Genomic DNA, 15,030 nt, shown 5'->3' on the forward strand with positions numbered 1-15,030 from the left:
GGTTGGAACTGGATGAGCATCGTGGGCCTTTGCAACCCAGGCCGTTCTGTGATTCTGTGATGTGATACGATGGTTTTGTGCAGGCTGTGGAATAGCAGAGACACAGCTGTTCCCAGCACTACCAACTTTCTTTTTTTCCTCCCAGGATTCTTGCCTGTCCCTTTCCAAAGGAGAAGACCTCTCTTGTGTGTTGGAGAAATGTGTAAAACTGTTCCCATGAGAGCTGAAGCACTGTTATATTATGTCTGTCTCTTCTGTCCTGCAGAGATGGGTGTGAGCTGGCGTGGGCTCCTGTTACTCTGCCCATTCATTCTTCGAGCTCTTCTGGGAGACTGTTTAAAAGCCTGGCTTAAAAAAACCAGCCAACCAACCAACCAACCCAAATGACGATGATTCTCACTTCTGTCTTAACCACAGCTACCCGCTGCTCAAGCTGCCCTTACCTGGAACAGGACCTGTGGAGTTCAGCACCCCAGTGAAGGATTACTCTCCACCCTCCCCAGATGTGGTCTCACAGCAGGGAGATCCCAGCGAGCGCCCTGACTGGGTAGGTGTGTGTGGGGAGCTGTGTGGGGCAGCAGCAAGACAGCCCTGCTGTGCTGGGGTAGCTGCCCTGCCTGCAAATCTGTGGTTATCCATGGACAGTGTGCTGTTGGTTGGGGTTGCTTTGTGTGGTTGCTGAGGTTAGGCTGTAACACCAGTGCTTTTATCTGATTACAGTCTTAGTCTAGAAGAGTAAGAGTTATTCTTACTCCGGGCTGCCCAGAGAGGCTGTGGATCCCCGTCCATCCCTGGTGGTGTTCAAGGCCAGGTTGGATGGGGCCCTGGGCAGCCTGGGCTGCTGTGAGATGTGGAGGTTGGTGGCCCTGCCTGTAGTGGGGGGTTGGAGCTTCGTGATCCTTGAGGTCCCTTTCAACCCAGCCATTCTGTGATTCTAAAAGAAAAAAAAAAAGATGCTAGGCATTTGGAAGAGTTGAAAGCTCTGAAATGCTGTGTGAGGCCCTGTTCTGCAAGGTTGACATGGATAGCTTTGTTCTAGGGCAGTTTAATGATGGGTTCTGGGATAACTGGCCCCCATTTCCTCATGCCATAGGAAGGCATGCAGCCTAGAGCAGCAGCCAGTTGAGTGGTACAAACCACACAGGTAAACTAGACTTAGATCTGATGTTCAGGGTGAGGAATGAATGTTTCTTTGGCATGAACAAGGTGCAACCCTGATGCTTTCCAGCAGGGCTGATAACCTGATCCAGTAATCGGGAAGCGGTTCTGAAATGATTCTTTGCAACCTGTGCTGTTCTTTTTCATTCCAGACTCTCTGTAAAGGGGAAGTTGCCCACTGGCTTAATATTTCTCTCTCTACTCTCTCCATGCATGTTGTTACTGTGATCGATGTCATTTACCTTCTTCTACCCTTCCTGGTGCAACAGAGAGCTTTTTCCCTATGCAAATAACTCAGGTTGATGCTAGGTTACTACTGCTGGGTTTCACCTCTAACCTGGGAGAGAAGAATAAAGCCTGGCAAACCCCTTCCTGAAAGCTTGCCAGGCTGTGATCTGATCCTGCTTAGCAGCTTCCTGCTCACCGTGTGCTCCCATTCTCCTTCTGGTTTCCCTGCAGTATGTTGGTGCTCCTGTGGCCTACATCCAGCAGATCTTTGTGAAAGCCACTGTCTCCCCATGGCAGAAGAACTTCCTTGCTGTGGATGTCTTTCGTTCGCCGCTGTCCCGCGTCTTCCAGCTGGTGGAAGAGATTCGGAACCATGCCCTGAGAGACAGGTAAGCACTGCTTGTTAAGGCTGGTGTGAAAGGCAGAACTGCACACATCCATCTTCTCAATTATGGCCTATTGAGTCTGATCATCAGCTCTGAATTTGTTTGATTCTCAAAAATGCTGGTGACGAGGGATGTCACAGCAGTCCTGCATGTGCAGCACTTTGGCTTTTGTGCTTACCCTTAGCCTGTGTTACATGTCAGGAGCTCTCCACGTACAGCCTTAGGCTGAGAGGTCAGGAATGGTCCTTCAAGGTTACCCTCCCATAGCAGATATCAGTGCCGTATCATCTTTTCCATAAGCATGCAAGATATCTATTAAAGCAAGTTCACTTGATGCCACCGCGTCTATTGTGAAACTCTTCTACAATTTCACATGATCAGGATCTTTCTCATGGCTTTCCACTTTATCTGTGTTCAGGGCCAGTTTATACCTGCTTGTTTTTCTCCTGACGCAGCATTTGTGCAAAAATAGCTCTGCTCTGCTTCCAGAGATTTGCAGGGAAAACTCATTCTTCCCAACCCAAATCCTTGGTTGTCAAACTAGGCATAGGAAACTCGTGGCTCACACTGGGAAGGTGGCTCTGGTTTCACTTGGTTGCACTGGTTGCTTTTCTCCACACATTCTTCTCAATGTTTCCTCCCTGAACACGGGAGATGAGGACTGCATGCACAGGAGTTCTCAATGAAGTCTCATTTGTTCCTTATTTCTCCTGGAAATCCCTTTTCTGAATGCAGTTAGGTTGCAGGTCCTGGCTAGTCATATCAGCATTGCATGTTGGTCAGGGGGTTGGTTGGCATCTCCAGGTCCATCATTCTTTTTCTCATTTCCAGCTGATGAAATACAGCAGAAACTCATTTTAGTCCCCAAATGCATGGGGATTTTGTACTGTCAAGAGAAATGAGGTTAAATGTAACCCAGCCCTTGCATTGCCCACTTCAGATATTCTGTTCCCCTCTGTGCTAGCAGTGCATCCTTATTCTGTGTCCTTCACAAATGTTTGTGTATATCTTGCTCCAAGGTTAGCAGTAAAAACACGAAACAACTCTGGTTCTGAGCTGCCTGTGAAAAGTTCCACTCTGCTTTCTCCAACACCATTGGCTCCCCTTTCAGCAGCCCCACGACTGCTTTCCTGTTAACTTGGTTCTAAACTACGTTACAGTCTTTGTGCCAGCTTCTGTCTTTCCTGTGAATAAAGCATTTTCTGTAGATATCAGGGGGAAGTTCTGTACTGTGAGAGTGGGGAGGTGCTGGAACAGCTGCCCAGAGAGGCTGTGGATCCCCGTCCATCTCTGGAGGTGTTCAAGGCCAGGTTGGATGGGGCCCTGGGCAGCCTGGGCTGCTGTGAGATGTGGAGGTTGGTGGCCCTGCATTGGTGGGGGTTGGAGCTTCATCATCCTTGAGGTCCCTTCCAACCCAGCCATTCTATGATTTTGTGATTCTTTAATGCATTTCATACATGTTAATTTGCCTCTTTTTCTTGTAAAATGTTTTCCTCTGAGTTATAAGTTCTTATTTGCTGTCAAGTTCTTGGCTAGGTTTGCTTTCTAAGGGCAGAGAGGCTTCCTGACTTTTCCTGCTAAGCTCAATGAGAATAATGATGGTGAGAGCAGGCAGTGTGGTGAGGTTGAAGTCTTTGATCATCTCCTGGCTTTCTTCATTCTTTATCCTCTAATTCACATGGCTGGGGAACACGTCTCTTTGTTCATTACATACTTCCCTGGCAGCATTCTCCACTGCTTCCTTTCTGAGCATTCACTTTACCACTCTACCTGATGGTTTGTCCTGTGTTAAGAACCAATCTGTACGAGTTAGCTGTCTGCTTTCTCTCTGATAATATTTAGAAATGCCACTCATGCTGTTAAATATAGAGCTCTTTGCTTCTGGCTCACAAAGCCTTGGCGTTCTTTCTGTTTCCAGTTCATCTCTTTCTCTATCATATGTATAATTTTAGATAGCAATCTTTATGCAGGTGCCAGTTACGAGTCAGAAATAACTTCCTCCTGCTGTGTGCACTGTTTGCTCGTTATCTCCCCTTTGTGTGCTGCCCTTGATGAGCCATGAGGCAGTATGGGGGCAGAACCAGCCTTAGACAAAGGACAAGGCAGTGGCTTTGGACCTGAGCCTTGGGAGGGCTCCCATTTGGTGGCAGGCTGGGGATTTCCAGAAGCTTTGAGATAAATCCTGAAATGACCTCAGAACCCATTGTCCATTTCCTTCTCATCAGCTGTTTTTATCAGTATCAAAGTTAAGCACAGATCATTTTCTTGCTACGAAATAAAGCATTCTTTGATACTGACGCATGAGGTGGGACAGAAGCAGCAGCAGATCGCTGACAACTGGATAGGAAGCACAAAGTGATTCTATTTTCATTATTCTTGGTATTGATCTCTGCACCTACAGTGCTGGGCACAAGGGCCAGAGGCATTCACTTCATAAACGAGAACTCTCACAGGCTTGTGTGCAGTGTTGTCTCTGTTATGTTTCAGAGTTAAAGCCTAAACATAAAACAACAGTCTTCTTACTTCTGAATCACAGCATGGCCTGGGTTGCAAAGGCCCACAGTGCTCACCCAGTTCCAACCCCCTGCTGTGTGCAGGTCACCAACCAGCAGCCCAGGCTGCCCAGAGCCACATCCAGCCTGGCCTTGGACGCCTGCAGGGTTGGGGCATACACAGCCACAACCACAACCTGTTCCATCACTGCATCAGTTCTTTTGGATTCTCTCCTGGAAAGTTTCTGTTCTTATAAGCACAGTATTGTCTGATGTTAATTTGGCAGCTGTGGCTTTTCCTGTCCTGCACTGATGGGATATGGATTGTGGAGGGGTTGTGTGCAAAGCCATAACTCCATCATTGTTGGTTTCATGTGTTCTCCTTGTGGTCGTTGTGTAAAAAGCCCTCAAGGGAAGGCATTTTGAAACTGACTCTGACTGATTTGTCTTCTAGAGCACTTTTCTCTGTTATCCTTGGGCTGGAGCCAAGGAGGGTTGTTCTCCAGAGCCTTACATTGGCCTTTGTTAAATAGCCTCTTCTGTGCAAACACCATTGATGGCCCATATGGTGTTGAGGGAGGTGTTCTCTTCTGGATCAGCAGCTCTGGCTTGTCTGGCAAACGTTGTGCTGATAGGCTGTAACTGAGCCCTCCCAGTCAGGTGCTGTTGGAAGCCCAAGCTGAGTCTCTCCTGAATTACTGCTGGATAAGGATTTTGTGACTGTGTTACAACCCCAAGTTCCACGTCACACCTGATTTTGGTGTTACAGCTCCATTCACGTCCAAACCTGAAAGGCATTTGCTACTCCATGCAGTACAGAGCGATGCTGAAAACAATTTGCACAGTTGCAGATGTTGAATCCTTTGTGTGTTTTGGAGCAGTCTGTACCTTACCCACCTCAGGCAGGCTAATAAGTATTCCTGTGTAGTGCCCCATTCAACATGTGTGCAAAGAACTGGAGGAGTTTAAGGTCTTTTCAGAGGAATTTCAGGGAGCCAGTTTCTCTGTGGACTGAAGAGCAGTACCTTAAATGTGGAACTGAAAGTTGTGGCATCTGGGATGGGGGAGCAGGGAAAGCTGTGAGGCCAGAGAGTATGCAGAGAAGTGATAATGAGGTTCTGGAGATTGCACCCCTGTCACAGTGAGGTTCTGGTCCGTGGCCCAGGCTCTTGATCCTTGGTTATTAGACAGGGCAGTGCAGGTCCTTGGGTTATTCATCTCAGAGGTGTTGCCTTTTGTTTGTGAGAGCTGCACCATACACAGCAGTGTCTGATCTTTGTCTGCATTTCAGCTCCGGTGTCAAAAGCCTGGAGGAGGTTTGCCTTCAGGTAACAGACCTTCTTCCTGGCCTCAAGAAGCTGCACAATCTGCTCCCTGAACATGGCTGTCTGCTGCTGTCTCCAGGGAACTTCTGGCAGAATGATCGAGAGCGATTCAATGCTGACCCAGATATCATCAAAACCATCCACCAGCATGAACCAAAGACTCTGCAGACGTCAGCTACTCTCAAAGGTGAGAGGCTGAAGTGCCAAAGAAGCTGTGAGAGATGCCTGCAGCTTGCACTGCTGTTTTGTCCTCGCTATCTCCAGTATCTGGATTGCTGCTAATACCAAATTGGGTGGCATTTTGTTACTCACAACATCCAGAATGAAGCTACCAAATATATTTCATCGCTTGCTTTATACCCATGTTTGAAGTCCTTTCTTTATTTGTGGAAAGCAGATCATTCCACTCAGTGAACCTCCCTTTATAGGTGTAAAAAATAACAAGCAAGTTGTTTGAGTTTTTGTTCCTGTTATTCTATGTGTGCACGGAGCTTTTTCCCTCTATTGTCTGTTCCATTCAGTGCCTGTCTCCTTGTGACAGATAAGCCAGCATTCATCCTGCTCCCTTTGTGCTTTTGCTGATATGTGGACCCATGTGAACATAATGAGGTTCAACACAGCAGAGTGCAAGGTGCTGTACTTGGGTTGGAGTAATCCCAGATACTGATACAGACTGGGAGAAGAACTCCTTGAGAGCAGCCTGGCTGAGAGGCTCCTGGGGGTCCTGGTGGATGAAACGCTGAATGTGAGCCAGCAGTGTGTGCACAAAGCCCTTCTTCCAAAGCCAATGGTGTCCTGGGCTGCATCAGAAGAGGGGTGGCCAGCAGGGACAGGGAGGTGGTTGTCCCTCTCTGCTCTGCCCTCATGGAGCCTCATCTGCAGCACTGCATCCAGGTGTGGGGCACCCAGTACAAGAAAGACAGAGAGTGTTGGAGAGGGTCCAGAGGAGCCACAAAGATGCTCAGAGGGCTGCAGCAGCTCCCTCCAAAGCCAGGCTGAGGGAGCTGGGCTTGTTCAGCCTGGAGAAGAGAAGCTGTGGGGTGACCTCAGTGCAGCCTGCAGGACCTAAAGGGAGCCTACAGACAGGAGGGGAGTCAGCTCTTGGAAAGAGTCAACTCTGCTTTGTGTGAGGGAGCATCTGGAACACATGGAGCCTTGCTTAGGAGGAGGTGACGAGCTAGCTGAGATGTCTCATGGGTTAGGATTAGAGGGCAGACCACAGTCCATCATTTATTTCCCTGCATCAGACATTTACACACATCAACAGTATCTCAACAAAGCGCTGAGAAGGCGTTTCCTATCAGAGCACTATATCTAACTCAGAATTTTTCACTACAAACGTTCTCATGTCCCATCTTGTTTGCCTGTTTTTCTGTTATCCTCACATTCGTGACCCACGCTGTGTTTTTGCAGATCTGTTGTTTGGACTCCCTGGGAAATACAGTGGGGTGAACCTGTACAACAGGAGGCGAGTGGTGTCATACACTGTCACACTGGGTCTCCAGCGATATGACTCCAGGTAAGGAGCTCTGGCTGTGCTGTTTTAATGTTAAGAGACCCGTACTCATTTCTTGGAAAGCTTGCTGTTGTTTTTTCTTATTCTGATTATTGCTGTGCTTTTCTTTAGTCTCCATTTCCTTACGTTTTCGAGTATTTTGGGGTCCCTCTGGAGGTGCTGTAGAAAAGCATTGTGCTCTTCTGGGGAGAAATGAAATACTGTCAGCACTTAGGTTCCTTCTAAAAAACAGTAGGTATAATACCCAAAGCTGGCATTGGGAGTTCCTCTGATGATGGCTTCATCTGCACACGGAGCTGTCAGTTGCAGCAGCCAAGGCCCAGTAGGTCTGCTTTGACCCAGTTCCTGGTGCATAGAGCTGGAGTGCTCTGCTTTCCAGTAAGCACTAATTCAGCTGGTACCGACTGTGAAACCCCCGTGGCAGTGTTGGCAAAGCTGGTTTGGCTTGAGCAAACCTGAGGATGAAACAATCTGCTCAGCGCTGCATAGAATTCCCCAGGGAATGCCTGGGACACAACTGGCAGCACAGCAGCCAAACCTGTGCCCATCAAGAGCCCTTCAGCCTCAAGATCTGTCACGTAGGAGCTGTAATTAACTTAAAATGTAGGGGATGTTTGAGCCTGCAGGATGTTCTGCTCCCTAGGGCCAAGGTTTTTGATGACGAGCCCTTGCTTTAAATAGTTTTGCTGAATCTTCACAGTTATCTTTGAAGCTTTACAGAAATGAAGGTGTGGGAGATAGATAGCCACAGTGCAGATGTGCTGAATGTAGTTTGGGCCCCGGAGGAGCAGAGTTAGCAGTCAGACCTAGAGAGAGCTGTGTTTGGTAAATATCTATGAATCTGTGGAGCTTCTTGCTATTTGAACTCATCGAGCTCCTGCTTGGAACTGCTTGCTGGCTGTTTGGTGCAGTGGGACTGACAGCCTGCTCACTTCTCTCCCCCCAGGTTCCTCAGCAGCCTCCGTTCTCGCCTCAAGCTGCTGCATCCCAGTCCAAACTGCACGCTGCGGGAGGACAGCATCGTTCACGTGCACTTCAAGGAGGAGATTGGCATTGCTGAGCTCATCCCCCTCGTCACCACCTACATTATTCTCTTCGCTTACATCTACTTCTCCACACGTAGGTTTGTGGGGTGGAGAGCCCGGAGGGGAGAGCAAGCTAGTAAGCCACCTGTGTAGCCTCCAGCTGAGCACTGAAGGGATGAGTGGTGGGGCACACTTCCCCTGTCCATAGCACTGCCATAACTGCAGTTCCCTCCTGTTTCAGCAGCAGAGCTGATGCTGACATTCGACCGTGGAAGATTTGCAGCCTTGCTGATCTGGTTTTTCTACTCATTGGTTCCTTTCAGCCAACGTGTTGTTATTCCTTGTGATATCTTCTGAGCTATTCAGTGTCTTACATAGCTTCAGTGCCATAGTAGTGATGCTTTTTACAATTTGGACAGACTGATTCGTGGTCATACAAATGAAATACACGTGGTTTTAGACCTTACTAGCCATACTTAAGTTCCTTTTCTCATGCCTCAGAAGTGCTGTGCTGGAACTGATGTAAGCTGCAAGCCAAGTGCTGTCCCCTGTCCCATCCTTGTGAGTGTTCTTACACAGTGGGAGTTTGGGGATCTGTGTTTCAGACACTGACCCTGAGCTGTCAGCAGCTCTGGGCTGCAGGCTGGTAAATACCTGCTGCCATAGATCAGGATGAGGATCTCTTCTCCTTGATTTGTACTAGCATGTCATTGTCTTTTGTCTGGTCATGGAGACTTTGCATTCTGTTTTTCAGGGAAGATTGACATGGTGAAATCGAAATGGGGTCTGGCCCTGGCAGCCGTCGTGACAGTGCTCAGCTCCCTGCTTATGTCAGTTGGGCTGTGCACACTGTTTGGTTTGACACCTACTCTTAATGGAGGGTAAGTTTCCAGCACCAAACCTCTTCCTAAACAAGGGCAGATGGAGGCGAAATCATTTGAAAACAGCTGTCCAATATTTAGTCATTAAGTGTCTTTCATCTAAAGTTATGTTATACTGTTTACTGATGTTGCTGTGTAAAATTATCAGCAGACCCCTCCTGAGATGAAGGGCCGTGTATTTCTTTCTGTCCAGCAGCAAGACCTTGCTAGGTCACAGTGTTCCCAGAGATGCTGAGCAATGGCCTCTTCAGCCTCAAGCAGAAGGAACTGGCTGGGCAAGGTCTTATTCCTGAATGTGATTTCCTGGCAGTGGACTGGGCACCCACATACCTTCCTCCTGCAGTGACTTGTCTTAGCATCCAGAAGGACTTACTGCTTTTTCTCTGGCTGGCTTCATTACGTTTTGCTGGGAAAAAGTGTGTAAAGGTGTCAGAACTGACCTGCACTGTCTGCCTGCTGGCCAGCATGAGTGAGTGTGCACCCATTGCTGATCTCTGGCAGCATCTCTTCTGGCTGGGGTTCCTGTGCACGTGGGTGCTCAGACTTTTGATGTGGTTGTTACCACTCGTGTTTGTGTCGAGAACACCTGAGAACCCAATTAAAGTTCAATTCAGAATCTTTTGGTTTTCAGACCCCTTCCATAAATAGCTGAGGAAGTACCCATCATTTTTCTTCCCGTTTCTCCTTCCAGCTGCATGCTGCTGAAACAGTTCAGGTCTGACCAGGAGGGAGATTTCTCAGTGCTGGTAATAGTTTATGAGGAGCCAGACCAAGAGAGGGGAATTCCTCCCCAAAAAGCCTAAAAGAGCTATGAATAATTGACTTCAGAAATGGAAATATTTGTTCCCTTTTTTACCTCTGTGGTAATTAGGAGACTTAATTATGGATCAGGATGAGCTGTACAAATAGAGCAGATAGGATCCATGGGGAGTTTAAGCTTTTAACTCAACCTACAACACAGTATTTGGATGCAGATGTATGAGTGGAATTCCTGGGGTTTTGGTTTGACCTGGTTTGTTAGCACAGTGACCAAGGCCTTACAGTTGTCACACGTAAAGGCTAAACTAATCCAGCTATTTTAACTAATGCAGTCCTTATTTCTTAACGAAGCTTCTCTGCAAAAATTCTTTGCCTTAAAATGATTGCATGGACAGTTTCCTTTGGAGTTCAAGCTCAACTCTTGGAAGCTTCATTCCTGCCGTGCTTTATAAATGCTGCTTAATTAGATGAAAGACGCTTGGATTCTGTGGTTCTGAGGACACTGGGCTTTCACTGACTTCTGGTGGCTCTGACAGGGTGGCCTTTTGGCAGGTTGATGCTGCTGGTGTAGGTGAATACCGTGCAGCACTGTGGTGGGTGCACTTTGGTGTAAGAACTCTTGTAGGGGTGGATCCCACAGGGGATCTGCTTCCTCTCCTGAGTGAGCATCACCATCCCAAAGCACACTGAGCCTGCCTTGTCAGCTCTTAAATGCTCATTTTCTGTTCTTGGCAGCTGCCTGAGGTGGGATCGTGCTGAAAGCATGGCAGATGTGAGGTGAAAGTAGGATTGCAGACTGCATGGAGGGTGGGCTGGGACTGCAGGTGCCAAAAAGATCCTTCGACCTGTCCTGGATTGCCCAGTGTCTGCCAGAGCACTTTCCCTCTTGTTGTCTGCTTCCTGACTGGGCACAGTTTGTGGTGTGTCACCACACCAGGTGGTGTCATGCTAGGATTTGCCCAGCCTCAGGCTGCAGTCAGACTGCCTTGGTTAAACTTTGATCTGACTTATACCCTTCTTTATCCATTTTGACTGCAGCAGAGCCTTCTGGATATGGGTGTGTTTGTTTTAATGGCACCTGTACTCATGATAAGCCTTCTTCCCTCACCTGTTTTTGTAAGGCACTGAAATGAAGCTCGTTGCTTAGAGATCAGTATTGACTTTTTACTATCGGATGATACATAAACCAGGCCTTAATCATTATCAGTCATCTTTTATCTTTCTTTGATGGTTTTCCCTTGTCTTACAACATAGTTCAAATATTAATGAAGTAAAATAATTATAGGTAAGATAGGCATTAATCTCATATTACAGAAAAGAAGATTCAGTGGAGGTGAGTGATGTCATCGGTCCAGGATTTGAGGCCGAACTGAGGCAGAATGCCTGGAAATCACTGAGAGGGGGCTATGTGGGAGCTGGAGGACTGTGAAGGCCTCTGACTGTAGAGCATAAGTGACCACACCACCAGCTGCTATCTCGACTACATTAGAGCAATCGCAATCTCAGATGATGACCCACTGCTGCTGCCTGTTCACTGCTGCTGTTTGCAGGGTGTGACAGCTTGTATCTGACCTGCACAGCCTTGCACTGCTCTGCAGGAGAAGCTCATGTTGGATTGCTCTTAAGCTGCTTGTCGTCTGCAATGAAAACTGCTGACTCTTTGAGGACTATTTCAGCTCGTAATCTGTGCCTAATAATTAATTATCTTCAGCAGTCGAAGCAGCTGTTGAAGCAGGGCGTAGTTGAGAGTTGTGGATTTCCTCTGCCAGGTTTGTGCTGCCTTCCAAAGGCTCATTGCAGGCAAGGGAAGGCAGATCTGCTCTATCTTGCAGGGCTGGGTGTAAGGACAGGGCTCTGCAGGCACTCTGCAAGGCTGTGCTTTTGGGCAGCCTGCTCTGCACATCTGTGCTGTGCTGTGCTGTGCAGCACACCTCTCCTTTGTGGCTGTCTCATTCCCTTCATTCAGCAGTTTCCATCCCTAAGGATTCTAAAGAGGCTTTCTCACATCTGTGTTCTGTCCTGAACCACTGCTTGGAGGAGTGACACAGGTTAGGAAGTGAAAATGCCTTCAGATAAAGGTAGAACTGAGAACTTGCTGCATTTTAGATTCTGTGACGTGTCCAAGGAGCCCCTGAGTGTCCTGTGTGTGTTTGTATTCTGTCACTTAATGTGGGCAGTCACCTCCTGTGCAGGTCGTGGACTGGAGATGGAGGGAGTGACACATTGCACAGCCACTGATAAAGCTGGCATTCAGATAGGAATCCTGAAGGTTTCATGGGTTTTATGTGTGTTTTTTTTCAGTAATCCTTTGAATGGAGCTCTTGCTGTTTCAGCTTGCCATTTGTTCAAGGAATTGGAAGGAGCTAGCTGAGTTAGCATGTTTCCAGGCAGGTGTTTTTCCCCATTGACCTTGTAAGGTACAAGCTGATGGCAGCTGCCTGCCTGCAAATTCTGCTGAGCTGTAGGCAGTTGAAAGCAGCACTGGGAAGGTGGTTTCTGGTAGTGGCAGGAGGCAGGTGTGCTCCTGAAGCCTGTTGTTTAGCTGTCTGAGCTGTCAGTGAGTTGCACAGCAGTGAGGATACGTGCACACAGCCCTTGGGTCTGCACAGGGCAGCACAGCACACAGCCATTCCCCTCCAGAAGCACTTTTGCTTAAATTTAGCTGGAGGGAGATGAAGAGATTTATGATCTGCCTTGTTCTGGCACGGAACAGCTATTTTTTTCCCCCTACTGATCTGAACCGTAAGTAATTAAAGGAGAGAAAAAAAGTCACAATGATGTCCTTGAGCACTTGTTCTCTTCTGAATATATTCTGAAGGGCAAAACCAGAGCAGTGTGCATTCCTGAGCAGTGGGTACCAAGGGTCCCTGGGAGGATTTGTTGGTGTGCAGTTCCTCTGTACATTGCATACTGTGCTGTGTGGTGGCTTCTGAGCAATCTGCTCCTTGGTGTGGTGGGACAGGGCTCTGACCTTCACATTGCAGTGATGTTCATAGTTCATCTTTGTCACTGAACCTCTTTGTCCCACGTGTCTTACGACTCTTTGAGGGAGAAGAAAGAAGAGATTTGGCCAAGAGCAGTGGGTGGTGTTTCCTGCCATTGGCTCTGGGGTGTTTTACAGTTTAGCCTATGTTCTTCCATTACTTTCACCAAAGATTTCATTCTCAGCTCTGTTCTTGTATTCTTTAGAGAGATATTTCCATACTTGGTTGTTGTCATTGGCCTGGAGAACGTGTTGGTCCTCACCAAGTCTGTTGTCTCTACGCCCGTTGACCTGGAAGTGAAGCTCCGCATCGCCCAAGGTATGCAGCCTGCATGGAATCACAGGACCTCAGAATGGCTTGGGTTGGAAGGGACCCCAAGGATCATCAAGATCCAACCCCCCTGCTGCAGGCAGGGCCTCCAACCTCCACCCTTAATACCAAACCAGGAAGGGTGGGAGGCTGCTGAGAGAGAAAAAGTAGGGTAATGCTGGGTCTGGGAGGTGGGGGGTGATTTTTGTTAGCTGTGCTCTGTAGTGGAAACGAGCACTGTTTGTGTTGAATGTGAACTGGGAGTTGAATCCTAATGGTCTGTCTTAGTATTTCTATTATTTCCAAGAACTAACATAAGCCTGTAATTGTGAGCACTGCTTTTTACAGTTCTTGGGTGAGGCATTGGCTAAATAGGGTTAAAAAAGTGTTGGTAGGGGAGAGCTGCATCCCCTGGTGAGGATATTTAGTACCTTTTCCTATTGTGTCATGGATACTGTAAGCACAGTCCACAGTTCTTCTTAAGTTCTGCTGAGTATGTGGGAAAATGATCTGCTCTCCTGCTGCATGAGGACTGGAGCGTGCTCAAACCACGGGTAAATGGGGTTTGCAAACTTAACAAGTATTTCTAAGCATTAGAAGTCCTTGGAGCTGGAAGGGACCTCTGAAGGCCATTTAGTCCAGCTCCTCTGCAATGCACAGGGACAGCACAGCTCCATCAGGGCTCAGGGCCTGATCCAGCCTGGCCTTGGAAGTCTGCAGGGATGGGGCATCCACCGCATCTCTGACAGCCTGTGCCAGTGCCTCACCACCCTGATCATCAGGTGGATTAATGATAACCATCTGATAAAGACACTGGAATGAACAGGCCAGTTATTTGAGTTGTAAGTGGGTATCCAAGACAAGTCCCATGAATTTTAGCCTAAAAGTGCCCTTTTTTGTCTGTTGGGTAAAGACACTGAATGCAGCAGGCAATCCTTTAAGCTGTGCTCGTGCCTGATCACCTGCAAGCAGCCTCCTAACCTCTCTATGCATGTTATTTCCCCAGGTTTGAGCAATGAGAGCTGGTCAATTATGAAGAATATGGCCACGGAGCTTGGGATCATCCTGATCGGGTATTTCACCCTTGTCCCAGCCATCCAGGTGAGTGTGGCTGATCAGTTTGAGCACGCAGGACAGAGGTTTGTAGTCAGCACAAGAATGTGGTGTGCAATACTTTGCATTAGCTGTTCAGGAGCACCCAGCTGCTTCTCAAGGCTTCATGGTGAGGAAGGGAGGAATCTGTGCCGCAGCAGGAATCTCTTGGGAGCTGCCAGGGAAAAGGCAGTGATGCCTTTAGTTCAGTCAGTGCCAGGCACCTGTTCCATCTCCTTGTGGCAGCTAAATAGCATTGTCCCTGGGGACATCTGAGTGTGGGCTGCCACTTGGGCCACACGTAGTTCTGAGATTGTCCAGCAAATACCTTCTGCTGGGAGCCTCAGTGCTCACAGTCCGTGTGTGGATGTGCTGCAGACGTGTCTGTAGTGATGCTGTTCTCCAAGGCTGTGTGTGCAGCAGGTCGTACAGAAGGAGGAGTACGATTTTTCAGTGCCAGTTGATACAACTGGGATCAGGAAGTTTGTCCTTGTTTTGCATTTATTTCTTGGCCTAATGAAATGCTATCTAACGCTGCAACCCTTGTTTTCTGTGGCTGTGCTGACCTTGTGATGGCTGCAGCTACCTGCCCTTAGGTCCCACCAGCAGTGAAGATGAAATGCAGGCATGCTCGTCTACAACATGCACATACATACATTCTGCCACACAGATTAAGGCAGAAACACTCAGCACCCTGCAAGGCCAAACAGCTGCATCCCACAGTTCCTCAGCCTGCCTCTCAGGAGCAGGAGGGCAACAAGAGAGGAGCTACACTAGAATTCCCCAGGCAACCTCTGGCCACACGTTGTGCCCTAATTTTTGTGTGTGAAGCTGATTTGCAGACACCAGCAGGATTCATCCTTTGGGTCTAAACT

At 48.1% G+C, this 15,030-nt stretch overlaps 1 protein-coding gene across 3 annotated transcripts in view; it reads left to right on the forward strand.

Moving 5' to 3' along the window:
- Positions 1-15,030, forward strand: part of SCAP (SREBF chaperone) — a 58,062-nt gene that overhangs the window by 29,119 nt on the left and 13,913 nt on the right. For all 3 annotated transcript variants that reach the window (XM_010712221.3, XM_010712220.3, XM_010712222.3), the window contains 8 exons: positions 418-547; positions 1,618-1,775; positions 5,556-5,776; positions 7,003-7,108; positions 8,052-8,224; positions 8,885-9,011; positions 12,960-13,072; positions 14,070-14,164. In XM_010712221.3, the coding sequence (XP_010710523.1) occupies positions 418-547; positions 1,618-1,775; positions 5,556-5,776; positions 7,003-7,108; positions 8,052-8,224; positions 8,885-9,011; positions 12,960-13,072; positions 14,070-14,164 (1,123 nt within the window). The remainder of the gene's footprint in view (positions 1-417; positions 548-1,617; positions 1,776-5,555; positions 5,777-7,002; positions 7,109-8,051; positions 8,225-8,884; positions 9,012-12,959; positions 13,073-14,069; positions 14,165-15,030) is intronic.

The sequence above is a fragment of the Meleagris gallopavo genome, chromosome 6, assembly GCF_000146605.3.
Source record: "Meleagris gallopavo isolate NT-WF06-2002-E0010 breed Aviagen turkey brand Nicholas breeding stock chromosome 6, Turkey_5.1, whole genome shotgun sequence".
NCBI lineage: Eukaryota > Metazoa > Chordata > Aves > Galliformes > Phasianidae > Meleagris > Meleagris gallopavo.